General features: G+C 46.0%; 1 protein-coding gene across 1 annotated transcript in view; it reads left to right on the forward strand.

Annotated features, from left to right (window-relative positions):
• LOC138267222 (extracellular calcium-sensing receptor-like) overlaps positions 1-13,154 on the forward strand; it is a 63,015-nt gene extending 49,861 nt beyond the window's left edge. Inside the window, exons 5-6 of the mRNA XM_069216078.1 lie at positions 12,011-12,134; positions 12,238-13,154. Of these exons, the coding sequence (XP_069072179.1) occupies positions 12,011-12,134; positions 12,238-13,154 (1,041 nt within the window). The remainder of the gene's footprint in view (positions 1-12,010; positions 12,135-12,237) is intronic.
• Positions 13,155-13,693: the final 539 nt, after the last annotated feature.

Here is a 13,693-nt window from a genome sequence, read left to right on the forward strand (position 1 = left end):
GTTGGCCACAAAGGCATACAACCTTAGTGCAATGCTTCCAACGCCCATGTGAGATAAACCAGCTCTAAGTGGGACACCCTACATTAATCAACAGTCTGCAGTGCCTAAAATCTATAACAAACCTCTTGGAATAAACATCCACACCTCATAATTGTACTCAGTACTTAGAATTTGTCTACAACACTGTATTACAACCATTTAACTGGGGCACGTGCTCAGATGTTCACTGGTTGATAATCTATTGTTAAAAGAAGCTTTGGCTTTTCTGACATATTATTTGGAATAGGCTTTGCTTTAAGTTACAAATTACCTTGAAACATATCTCTGCAACCAACAGCAGGCACGCTCCGACTTTACCTTATTTAACATGGAGGAACACTAGCACCCAAACTTTAGTCGTTTGTAAATGGTGCACCATATGACTTTAAACAGGCCCCATCACTCTTCCCTCTAGGGCTTCCACTATATCCATGGTATAAATCCACATATTCACACTCAGTAATTGTAGGAAGTTGGCTCTGTATGTACTATTTCAAAGTAAGGAATAGCATGCACAGAGTCCAAGGGTTCCCCTTAGAGGTAAAATAGTGGTAAAAAGAGATAATACTAATGCTCTATTTTGTGGTAGTGTGGTCGAGCAGTAGGCTTATCCAAGGAGTAGTGTTAAGCATTTGTTGTACATACACATAGACAATAAATGAGGTACACACACTCAGAGACAAATCCAGTCAATAGGTTTTGTTATAGAAAAATATCTTTTCTTAGTTTATTTTAAGAACCACAGGTTCAAATTTTACATGTAATAGCTCATTTGAAAGGTATTGCATGTAAGTACTCTAGGAACTTTGAATCATTACTTTAGCATGTATACTTTTTACATAAAACACAATAAGCTGTTTTAAAAGTGGACACTGCAATTTTCACAGTTCCTGGGGGAGGTAAGATATTGTTAGTTTTAACAGGTAAGTAAGTCACTTACAGGTTTGAGTTTTTGGTCCAAGGTAGCCCACCGTTGGGGGTTCAGAGCAACCCCAAAGTTATCACACCAGCAGCTCAGGGCCGGTCAGGTGCAAAGGTCAAAGAGGTGCCCAAAACACATAGGCTTCAATGGAGAGAAGGGGGTGCCCCGGTTCCAGTCTGCCTGCAGGTAAGTACCCGCGTCTTCGGAGGGCAGACCAGGGGGGTTTTGTAGGGCACCGGGGGGGACACAAGTTAGCACAGAAAGTACACCCTCAGCAGCGCGGGACGGCCGGGTGCAGTGTGGGAACAAGCGTCGGGTTTCCTTCAATTTTCAATGGGAGACCAAGAGGTCTCTTCAGCGATGCAGGCAGGCAAGGGGGGGGCTCCTCGGGGTAGCCACCACCTAGGCAAGGGAGAGGGCCTCCTGGGGGTCACTCCTGCACAGAAGTTCCGTTCCTTTAGGCGCTGGGGGCTGCGGGTGCAGGGTCTTTTCCAGCCGTCGGGAAATGGAGTTAAGACAGTCGCGGTCAGGGGGAGCCTGGGGATTCCCTCTGCAGGCGTCGCTGTGGGGGCTCAGGGGGGACAACTTTGGTTACTCACAGTCGTAGAGTCGTGGGAGGGTCCTCCCTGAGCTGTTTGTTCTCCACCAGTCGAGTCGGGGTCGCCGGGTGCAGTGTTACAAGTATCACGCTTCTTGCGGGGAGTTGCAGGGGTCTTTAAATCTGCTCCTTGTAACAAAGTTGCAGTTCTTTTGGAGCAGTGCCGCTGTCCTCGGGAGTTTCTTGTCTTCTTCGAAGCGGGGCAGTCCTCAGAGGATTCAGAGGTCGCTGGTCCCTTGGAAAGCGTCGCTGGAGCAGGGTTCTTTGGAAGGCAGGAGACAGGCCGGTGAGTCTGGGGCCAAGGCAGTTGGTGTCTTCTGTTCTTCCTCTGCAGGGGTTTTCAGCTTTGCAGTCCTTCTTCTTGTAGTTGCAGGAATCTAAATTCTTAGGTTCAGGGGAGCCCTTAAATACTAAATTTAAGGGCGTGTTTAGGTCTGGGGGGTTAGTAGCCAATGGCTACTAGCCCTGAGGGTGGGTACACCCTCTTTGTGCCTCCTCCCAAGGGGAGGGGGTCACATCCCTAATCCTATTGGGGGAATCCTCCATCTGCAAGATGGAGGATTTCTAAAAGTCAGAGTCACCTCAGCTCAGGACACCTTAGGGGCTGTCCTGACTGGCCAGTGACTCCTCCTTGTTTTTCTCATTATCTCTCCTGGACTTGCCGCCAAAACTGGGGGCTGGGTCCAGGGGGCAGGCATCTCCACTAGCTGGAGTGCCCTGGGGCATTGTAACACGAAGCTTGAGCCTTTGAAGCTCACTGCTAGGTGTTACAGTTCCTGCAGGGGGGAGGTGTGAAGCACCTCCACCCAGAGCAGGCTTTTGTTCCTGTCCTCAGAGAGCACAAAGGCTCTCACCGCATGAGGTCAGAAACTCGTCTCAGCAGCAGGCTGGCACAGACCAGTCAGTCCTGCACTGAACAATTGGGTAAAATACAGGGGGTATCTCTAAGATGCCCTCTGTGTGCATTTTTTAATAAATCCAACACTGGCATCAGTGTGGGTTTATTATTCTGAGAAGTTTGATACTAAACTTCCCAGTATTCAGTGTAGCCATTATGGAGCTGTGGAGTTCGTTTTTGACAGACTCCCAGCCCATATACTCTTATGGCTACCCTGCACTTACAATGTCTAAGGTTTTGCTTAGACACTGTAGGGGCATAGTGCTCATGCACATATGCCCTCACCTGTGGTATAGTGCACCCTGCCTTAGGGCTGTAAGGCCTGCTAGAGGGGTGACTTACCTATGCCACAGGCAGTGTGAGGTTGGCATGGCACCCTGAGGGGAGTGCCATGTCGACTTACTCATTTTCTCCCCAACAGCACACACAAGCTGGCAATTAGTGTGTCTCTGCTGAGTGAGGGGTCCCTAGGGTGGCATAAGACATGCTGCAGCCCTTAGAGACCTTCCCTGGCATCAGGGCCCTTGGTACCAGGGGTACCAGTTACAAGGGACTTACCTGGGTGCCAGGGTTGTGCCAATTGTGGAGACAATGGTACATTTTAGGTGAAAGAACACTGGTGCTGGGGCCTGGTTAGCAGGGTCCCAGCACACTTCTCAGTCAAGTAAGCATCAGTATCAGGCAAAAAGTGGGGGGTAACTGCAACAGGGAGCCATTTCTTTACACAAGCCCCCCCCAGCCCACAGGCCAGGAGACTCAGCCAAAGCTGGGAGAGTCTTCCTAGTCTGTCAGGCGAGGAAGAGTAGAGGAAATAGGCTGGTTTGTTGCAGGGCCTACTCTGCCTTACATCCTCCTGCTCAGGTCATTCCCTCTGGGGAACTGATCCACTTCCACAGTAATAGCACCTAGTCTGAATTGCCTCTTGTCTGTGTCTTTAATGTCTCCACCCATTCTCTCTATTTTGGGGTTAGAGGTATCCACCTCTGCTAATCTTATCTTAGCCAGGGTCACCCCTAGCTTACCCAAAGAGGTTACCCAGAGCTGGAGTAACCCCACCATGACCAACAGGGTCAGGGGGCCTAATTTGCTATTTGGCATGGGGTCAGACCACCATGCCAAGGATAGTGCAGCCATAAAGGCTAACACCCAGCAGAGGCCACTGACAGCTGTCAGTGCCCAGAACCACACCTTTAGCTCTTCACCTACAAGGGAAGGGGCTAAGTTACAGGCTTCTTTGGGTTCAGGGTGCCTGTCTGCTGTATTAGAGTGGGGGGTTACCACATCTTGTAGTAAACACCCTTCTTCCACTCTTTCTTCTGTTAGCTGAGGAACCACACATTCAGGCTTAACAGTTGCCTGACTAGCCAGGACTTCCTGTGGGTCAGGTTGGACTGTACCAGTGCCACTTTTGGAGTTCTCCCCTACTGGAGCAGAATCTCCTTGGCTTGCTGGAACCTTGGCTAAAGGTTGCCCACCTTTCCTAGTCTGTTTTCTTTTCTTTTTCTTCTGGGGCCTACTTGCAGTTACTGCAGAGGCAGCACCTCCAGAATCCTTGGGAGAGGACTGGCACTGGACCAGTTCCTCTCTTGGGCTCTGACTAACCTCTGGGTAGTCATTTCCAAGGAGACAATCAAGGGGGAGGTCTGTACTGACTACCACCCTTCTCCAGCTAAAAGTCCCACCCACTTCTATGGGCACAAAAGCCACAGGCCTATCAGTGACCCTGTCTGGGCTAACTCTTACTCTGGCCATCTCACCTGGGATGTACTGGTTTGAGAACACCAGCCTGTCATGCACAATAGTGTGACTGGCACAAGTGTCTCTCAGGGCAGTGGCTGGGATTCCATTCACCTGTAGGTGGTGGAAGTGTCTACTTCCCTCTGGAATCTCCAACTCACCTGTTGGGCCCATTTTCCAGTTGAAGGCTATGAAGACCTCCTCATCTGAGGAGTCATCCCCAATGGCTACACTGGTTACCCCTGGGATTTTGCTACGGGGTTTGTTTTTGGGACAAGAAGTGTCCTTGGTGTGGTGCCCTGTCTGTCTACAGTTATGGCACCATGCCTTAGTGGCATCCCAGTTCTTACCCTGGTACCCACCTTTGTTTTGGGTTGTGTCTCGGGGCCCACCCACCTGTTCTGGTTTTTGGGGGTCTACAGAGGACTCTTTTTCTTTGTTTCTACAGGGAGTGCAGAATTATTAGGCAAATGAGTATTTTGACCACATCATCCTCTTTATGCATGTTGTCTTACTCCAAGCTGTATAAGCTCGAAAGCCTACTACCAATTAAGCATATTAGGTGATGTGCATCTCTGTAATGAGAAGGGGTGTGGTCTAATGACATCAACACCCTATATCAGGTGTGCATAATTATTAGGCAACTTCCTTTCCTTTGGCAAAATGGGTCAAAAGAAGGACTTGACAGGCTCAGAAAAGTCAAAAATAGTGAGATATCTTGCAGAGGGATGCAGCACTCTTAAAATTGCAAAGCTTCTGAAGCGTGATCATCGAACAATCAAGCGTTTCATTCAAAATAGTCAACAGGGTCGCAAGAAGCGTGTGGAAAAACCAAGGCGCAAAATAACTGCCCTTGAACTGAGAAAAGTCAAGCGTGCAGCTGCCACGATGCCACTTGCCACCAGTTTGGCCATATTTCAGAGCTGCAACATCACTGGAGTGCCCAAAACACAAGGTGTGCAATACTCAGAGACATGGCCAAGGTAAGAAAGGCTGAAAGACGACCACCACTGAACAAGACACACAAGCTGAAACGTCAAGACTGGGCCAAGAAATATCTCAAGACTGATTTTTCTAAGGTTTTATGGACTGATGAAATGAGAGTGAGTCTTGATGGGCCAGATGGATGGGCCCGTGGCTGGATTGGTAAAGGGCAGAGAGGTCCAGTCCGACTCAGACGCCAGCAAGGTGGAGGTGGAGTACTGGTTTGGGCTGGTATCATCAAAGATGAGCTTGTGGGGCCTTTTCGGGTTGAGGATGGGTTCAAGCTCAACTCCCAGTCCTACTGCCAGTTCCTGGAAGACACCTTCTTCAAGCAGTGGTACAGGAAGAAGTCTGCATCCTTCAAGAAAAACATGATTTTCATGCAGGACAATGCTCCATCACACGCGTCAAAGTACTCAACAGCGTGGCTGGCAAGAAAGGGTATAAAAGAAGGAAATCTAATGACATGGCCTCCTTGTTCACCTGATCTGAACCCCATTGAGAACCTGTGGTCCATCATCAAATGTGAGATTTACAAGGAGGGAAAACAGTACACCTCTCTGAACAGTGTCTGGGAGGCTGTGGTTGCTGCTGCACGCAATGTTGATGGTGAACAGATCAAAACACTGACAGAATCCATGGATGGCAGGCTTTTGAGTGTCCTTGCAAAGAAAGGTGGCTATATTGGTCACTGATTTGTTTTTGTTTTGTTTTTGAATGTCAGAAATGTATATTTGTGAATGTTGAGATGTTATATTGGTTTCACTGGTAATTATATATAATTGAAATGGGTATATATTTTTTTTTGTTAAGTTGCCTAATAATTATGCACAGTAATAGTCACCTGCACACACAGATATCCCCCTAACAGCTAAAACTAAAAACAAACTAAAAACTACTTCCAAAAATATTCAGCTTTGATATTAATGAGTTTTTTGGGTTCATTGAGAACATGGTTGTTGTTCAATAATAAAATTAATCCTCAAAAATACAACTTGCCTAATAATTCTGCACTCCCTGTAGTGTCACCCACTTTCTCCTGGGGAGGCTTTGTAACCCCTTTCTTTTGGTCACCCCCAGTGGAAGTTTTGGTTACCCTAGTCTTGACCCAGTGGTCTGCCTTCTTTCCCAATTCTTGGGGAGAAATTGGACCTAGGTCTACCAGATACTGATGCAACTTTTCATTGAAGCAGTTACTTAAAATGTGTTCTTTCATAAACAAATTATAAAGCCCAACATAGTCATGCACTTCATTTCCAGTTACCCAACCATCCAGTGTTTTCACTGAGTAGTCTACAAAATCAACCCAGGTCTGGCTCGAGGATTTTTGAGCCCCCCTGAATCTAATTCTATACTCCTCAGTGGAGAATCCAAAGCCCTCAATCAGGGTTCCCTTCATGAGGTCATAAGATTCTGCATCTTTTCCAGAGAGTGTGAGGAGTCTATCCCTACACTTTCCAGTGAACATTTCCCAAAGGAGAGCACCCCAGTGAGATCTGCTTACTTTTCTGGTTGCACAAGCCCTCTCAAAAGCTGTGAACCATTTGGTGATGTCATCACCATCTTCATATTTAGTCACAATCCCTTTAGGGATTTTTAACATGTCAGGAGAATCTCTGACCCTAGTTATGTTGCTGCCACCATTGATGGGTCCTAGGCCCATCTCTTGTCTTTCCCTTTCTATGGCTAGGATCTGTCTTTCCAAAGCCAATCTTTTGGCCATCCTGGCTAACTGGATGTCCTCTTCACTGGAGTTATCCTCAGTGATTTCAGAGTTGTTGGTCCCTCCTGTGAGGGAAACAGCATCTCTGACTATTATGTTTGGAGACAGGGCTTGAGAGGCCCTGTTCTCCCTAAATAGGACTGGTAGGGGGGACTTTTCCTCCAAGTCACTATCTTCATCCTCTGTGTTGCCATCCTTAGAGGGGTTGGCCTTTTTAAACTCTGCCAACAGCTCCTGGAGCTGTAGTTTGGAAGGTCTGGGGCCCATTGTTATTTTCTTTATTTTACAGAGTGACCTTAGCTCCCTCATCTTAAGATGGAGGTAAGGTGTGGTGTCGAGTTCCACCACATTCACATCTGTACTAGACATTATGCTTCTAAAAGTTGGAATACTTTTTAAGAATCTAAAACTAGTTCTAGAATCTAATTCAAACTTTTCACAAACTTTTAAACACTAAAAGAAATGCTAAACAGGGACTAACACAAGGCCCTAGCAGGACTTTTAAGAATTTAGAAAAATTTCAAATTGCAAAAATCAATTTCTAATGACAATTTTTGGAATTTGTCGTGTGATCAGGTATTGGCTGAGTAGTCCAGCAAATGCAAAGTCTTGTACCCCACCGCTGATCCACCAATGTAGGAAGTTGGCTCTGTATGTGCTATTTCAAAGTAAGGAATAGCATGCACAGAGTCCAAGGGTTCCCCTTAGAGGTAAAATAGTGGTAAAAAGAGATAATACTAATGCTCTATTTTGTGGTAGTGTGGTCGAGCAGTAGGCTTATCCAAGGAGTAGTGTTAAGCATTTGTTGTACATACACATAGACAATAAATGAGGTACACACACTCAGAGACAAACCAGTCAATAGGTTTTGTTATAGAAAAATACCTTTTCTTAGTTTATTTTAAGAACCACAGGTTCAAATTTTACATGTAATAGCTCATTTGAAAGGTATTGCAGGTAAGTACTCTAGGAACTTTGAATCATTACTTTAGCATGTATACTTTTTACATAAAACACAATAAGCTGTTTTAAAAGTGGACACAGTGCAATTTTCACAGTTCCTGGGGGAGGTAAGATATTGTTAGTTTTAACAGGTAAGTAAGTCACTTACAGGTTTCAGTTTTTGGTCCAAGGTAGCCCACCGTTGGGGGTTCAGAGCAACCCCAAAGTTATCACACCAGCAGCTCAGGGCCGGTCAGGTGCAAAGGTCAAAGAGGTGCCCAAAACACATAGGCTTCAATGGAGAGAAGGGGGTGCCCCGGTTCCAGTCTGCCTGCAGGTAAGTACCCGCGTCTTCGGAGGGCAGACCAGGGGGGTTTTGTAGGGCACCGGGGGGGACACAAGTTAGCACAGAAAGTACACCCTCAGCAGCGCGGGGGCGGCCGGGTGCAGTGTGGGAACAAGCGTCGGGTTTCCTTCAATTTTCAATGGGAGACCAAGAGGTCTCTTCAGCGATGCAGGCAGGCAAGGGGGGGGGCTCCTCGGGGTAGCCACCACCTAGGCAAGGGAGAGGGCCTCCTGGGGGTCACTCCTGCACAAAAGTTCCGTTCCTTTAGGCGCTGGGGGCTGCGGGTGCAGGGTCTTTTCCAGCCGTCGGGAAATGGAGTTAAGACAGTCGCGGTCAGGGGGAGCCTGGGGATTCCCTCTGCAGGCGTCGCTGTGGGGGCTCAGGGGGGACAACTTTGGTTACTCACAGTCGTAGAGTCGCCGGAGGGTCCTCCCTGAGCTGTTTGTTCTCCACCAGTCGAGTCGGGGTCGCCGGGTGCAGTGTTGCAAGTCTCACGCTTCTTGCGGGGAGTTGCAGGGGTCTTTAAATCTGCTCCTTGTAACAAAGTTGCAGTTCTTTTGGAGCAGTGCCGCTGTCCTCGGGAGTTTCTTGTCTTCTTCGAAGCGGGGCAGTCCTCAGAGGATTCAGAGGTCGCTGGTCCCTTGGAAAGCGTCGCTGGAGCAGGGTTCTTTGGAAGGCAGGAGACAGGCCGTTGAGTCTGGGGCCAAGGCAGTTGGTGTCTTCTGTTCTTCCTCTGCAGGGGTTTTCAGCTTTGCAGTCCTTCTTCTTGTAGTTGCAGGAATATAAATTCTTAGGTTCAGGGGAGCCCTTAAATACTAAATTTAAGGGTGTGTTTAGGTCTGGGGGGTTAGTAGCCAATGGCTACTAGCCCTGAGGGTGGGTACACCCTCTTTGTGCCTCCTCCCAAGGGGAGGGGGTCACATCCCTAATCCTATTGGGGGAATCCTCCATCTGCAAGATGGAGGATTTCTAAAAGTCAGAGTCACCTCAGCTCAGGACACCTTAGGGGCTGTCCTGACTGGCCAGTGACTCCTCCTTGTTTTTCTCATTATCTCTCCTGGACTTGCCGCCAAAACTGGGGGCTGGGTCCAGGGGGCAGGCATCTCCACTAGCTGGAGTGCCCTGGGGCATTGTAACACGAAGCTTGAGCCTTTGAAGCTCACTGCTAGGTGTTACAGTTCCTGCAGGGGGGAGGTGTGAAGCACCTCCACCCAGAGCAGGCTTTTGTTCCTGTCCTCAGAGAGCACAAAGGCTCTCACCGCATGAGGTCAGAAACTCGTCTCAGCAGCAGGCTGGCACAGACCAGTCAGTCCTGCACTGAACAATTGGGTAAAATACAGGGGGTATCTCTAAGATGCCCTCTGTGTGCATTTTTTAATAAATCCAACACTGGCATCAGTGTGGGTTTATTATTCTGAGAAGTTTGATACTAAACTTCCCAGTATTCAGTGTAGCCATTATGGAGCTGTGGAGTTCGTTTTTGACAGACTCCCAGCCCATATACTCTTATGGCTACCCTGCACTTACAATGTCTAAGGTTTTGCTTAGACACTGTAGGGGCATAGTGCTCATGCACATATGCCCTCACCTGTGGTATAGTGCACCCTGCCTTAGGGCTGTAAGGCCTGCTAGAGGGGTGACTTACCTATGCCACAGGCAGTGTGAGGTTGGCATGGCACCCTGAGGGGAGTGCCATGTCGACTTACTAATTTTCTCCCCAACAGCACACACAAGCTGGCAAGCAGTGTGTCTGTGCTGAGTGAGGGGTCCCTAGGGTGGCATAAGACATGCTGCAGCCCTTAGAGACCTTCCCTGGCAGCAGGGCCCTTGTTACCAGGGGTACCAGTTACAAGGGACTTACCTGGGTGCCAGGGTTGTGCCAATTGTGGAGACAATGGTACATTTTAGGTGAAAGAACACTGGTGCTGGGGCCTGGATAGCAGGGTCCCAGCACACTTCTCGGTCAAGTCAGCATCAGTATCAGGCAAAAAGTGGGGGGTAACTGCAACAGGGAGCCATTTCTTTACAGTAATTACTTACGATTTATGACCATGATCTCATCAATGGTGTAATCAATGTTGTCAACAGTGATTTCATCAAGACAGTAATTTAAATGTCAAGTGATGTAATATATGATATAATTGGCAGTGCACAGTAAGGGCATAAGTTATAACAAACTCGGTAAAGTATAACTGGTGAATTTCCGTGTTTTCTTTTAGTTTTTAAATGTTACTTCCTACTTTATTTCAACAGCTAGCTATAACATCACTTTAAGCTTTGCTTTTTTCAGTGAATTTCTTGGTTTTTGGTAATGTGAACCTTTACCCTACTATAGCATTAATTTAATTTCCTTTCAAAAGTTATGGAACTAGGAAGTCAGTTATCCACACAGGACAGAAGAAGAAAATACAAAAAGCTGCATTTTATCACTATGTGTGGGACATAAAACACACTCATGACAACAACCACCCATGAAGACAAACACAACCATCCAGTGAAGGTACATTCTTTCTGCAAAGTTTGAACATAATCAGTACACAGAGCACATCATCCATACAGTACATTAAACATAACCCCCTACTCGATCTGGGTCACACTTTCACTCACCCCTCACACACGGCAGTAGCCTGACATCTCAGACACACATGCTAACTTCTTCAAGCACACAGAATGAAAAACAAACAGAAAACTTGTATCCCTGACTTTTGGATAGAGCATATGACTGGGACAACATCCATCAACGCTGGCATGTACAAGCATCAACCAAGTTACATTATTCCTCCAAGAACTGAGACAACACAACAATGCAGCTACACTTCATCTACCCTCCTCCGGTACAAAGACGGCATCACCCGTCCCCTTCTCTTGCCCAATGAGAAATGTAAAGGAAGTGTGTGACACAATGTAGAGGTATTCTTGCAGGTCTCCCTACGCACACCAACAAACAAGGCATGAACATCAACCTCTGTAACATTAGCAACCATAGTCAGTAAGCAATATTGATACACAATAAGTTGAAATGTGATAAGAAATTTATCAGTAGATGACACAATGACCTGCTGTCAAGATGGTATTCAGTACTGCAGTCATAGTCTTACATCTGCATGGTGGCAGTGACCTGCTCCATGGCCTCCCTGATTCCACTTTGACATACTTTGAGGGCATCCTAGGCACCTGTGCACACATGACCAAGGGTCTTAGGAATTATGATTACATCACTGTGCTCCACTAGGTCCCTGTGCCAGCCCACTTCATCTTCAAAAGCACCTGCCTCTTTCATAACCCTCCCCTACACAGGTGGCAGCAAGCACAAACCTTGCCTATCATGTTGTAAGTGGGAGCAACCCTTGCTAGTAGCTATGGGGCAGTTTTCTCTACAAATTCAAAACAGCTACAAATCATGATTTATTTTGTAAATCCCAAGGCCGATATTCTGAGTGTGAATTTGGGTATATCTGTGAATGATCATACAACAATCAGACCACAACATGCGGTCTGGAAATAGGAGGGTTTCTCATTACTAAAAATGGTGGATTTAAATTTTTTAATTCTGAAAACTTCAAGGTGAGATTTCTTTTCATCCCTGACATAGTATGTACTGCCTGCCTTCACACTGATGTTGACACAAGAGGATTGTCATAGGAGGCAGGGCGACAGGTTCCCTTGAAGGCTCAATGCCTATACTCCTTGCCTTCTACCCTACTTGTGTTTCCCTATGTCTGTAATCATATGATAGTCAAGCAATGAAAAGCACAAATGTTATCAATTTTTCATAATGTTGTCTTTTTAGATAAAGTAAGCACAATATTTTTCTGTTTTAGATTCCTGCCTCTGTGTGTAGTGCTAGCTGCCCGCCTGGATTTCGGAAAAACACAAGAGAAGGAGAGCCAACATGCTGCTTTAACTGCATTGCCTGTCCTGAGGGAGAGATATCCAACCAAACTGGTAAGGAGATTAGGAGAATAGTGAAGCATAGGGAAGCATTAAATGTGTGTTGGAGAAAAGATATTTCACGTTTTGCAAAAGCTCATTCTGCACTATCTTACAGATTCAATCAAGTGTCATAAATGCCCACAAGATCATTGGCCCAACAAAAAGCAAGATGGATGTCTTCTAAAGGAAATAGAATTTCTGACATATGAAGAACCAGTAGGAGCATTCTCAGCAATAATCGTCATTCTGCTGTTAATCATTTCTTCCGTCATCCTCACACTCTTCATCTTGCATAGGAACACACCGATCATCAAAGCTAATAACCGATTAATTAGCTACATTCTTCTTCTGGCTCTCATGATGTGTTTTTGTTCCTCACTGCCATTTATTGGTCATCCAAGTACAGCAAAATGTCTCCTTCGCCAGTCAACATTCGGCATTTCCTTTGCACTTTGTGTTTCTTGCATCTTAGCCAAAACCATCATGGTTGTCATTGCGTTTAATGCTACTAAGCCCCACAGTGGTTTGAGAAAATGGGTTGGATCTCAAGTGTCTTATACAGTCACTAGTGTCGGTACTCTGGTTCAAATTCTATTTTGCATCTCCTGGTTAATTTTCTCTCCACCTTTCTCACAGCATAATACCCACACCAAGGTTGGAAAGATAATCATTGAGTGTAATGAGGGATCTCAAGTTGCCTTTTGGTGTATGCTTGGATATCTTTGGCTTCTGGCCACCATTAGTTTTATAATGGCTTTTCTGGCCAGGAAACTTCCCAACAGTTTCAACGAGGCAAAATTCATCACCTTCAGCATGCTTGCCTTTCTCTGTGTTTGGGTCTCCTTTATTCCAGCCTACCTGAGCACCAGTGGCAAGTACATGGTGGCCATGGAGATCTTTGCCATTTTGTCTTCAGGCGCCTCTTTACTGTTTTGCATATTTCTCCCAAAATGTTACATAATTGTATTCAGACATGACATGAACACTAAAGAATATCTAATGAGTAAAGGTACTGTCAACAAATGTGATTAAATATACTTTTGATGGTCTTTCTTGTGATTTTATCACAGATTGTTATATTGTAATTTTTAATGTAGCAATTACATAATTTGGTATAATATTACTACAAATTAACCTGCAAACATGTTGGAGTGTTATCTGTTGATTTAGAGAACAGAGATTGCTGTGGAATTCTATGCTATGTTATAGTAGGCTATAGTGAGGCATATTGAATTTGAACCAGGTCACTCAGAAGAGCAGTATGTTTTTGTAGGCCACAGGAGCTGTGATTGTGATGGGCTGAGGAGCAGAGAAATAATTGAGATCAAGAGTGAGCCATTTAGTACAGGGATGAACTCACCAGGCGGGTTAGCAGTTGGATGGAATACTTGCCTCATCTGGTCTTCTGGTGGCGGATACAACATGACAAGTCTGTTGGATTGATCATTTGGGGATGGATTTTTGCATATGCCAGAACCCACAGACGTTGCTACATAGTTCCTGGAAAGAGAATACGTATGATGTCTCACTGTTTAACATTATTAACAGAGGCTAATTTAAATACACCTTTG

The sequence above is a fragment of the Pleurodeles waltl genome, chromosome 12 (assembly GCF_031143425.1).
Source record: "Pleurodeles waltl isolate 20211129_DDA chromosome 12, aPleWal1.hap1.20221129, whole genome shotgun sequence".
Classification (NCBI taxonomy): Eukaryota; Metazoa; Chordata; class Amphibia; order Caudata; family Salamandridae; genus Pleurodeles; species Pleurodeles waltl.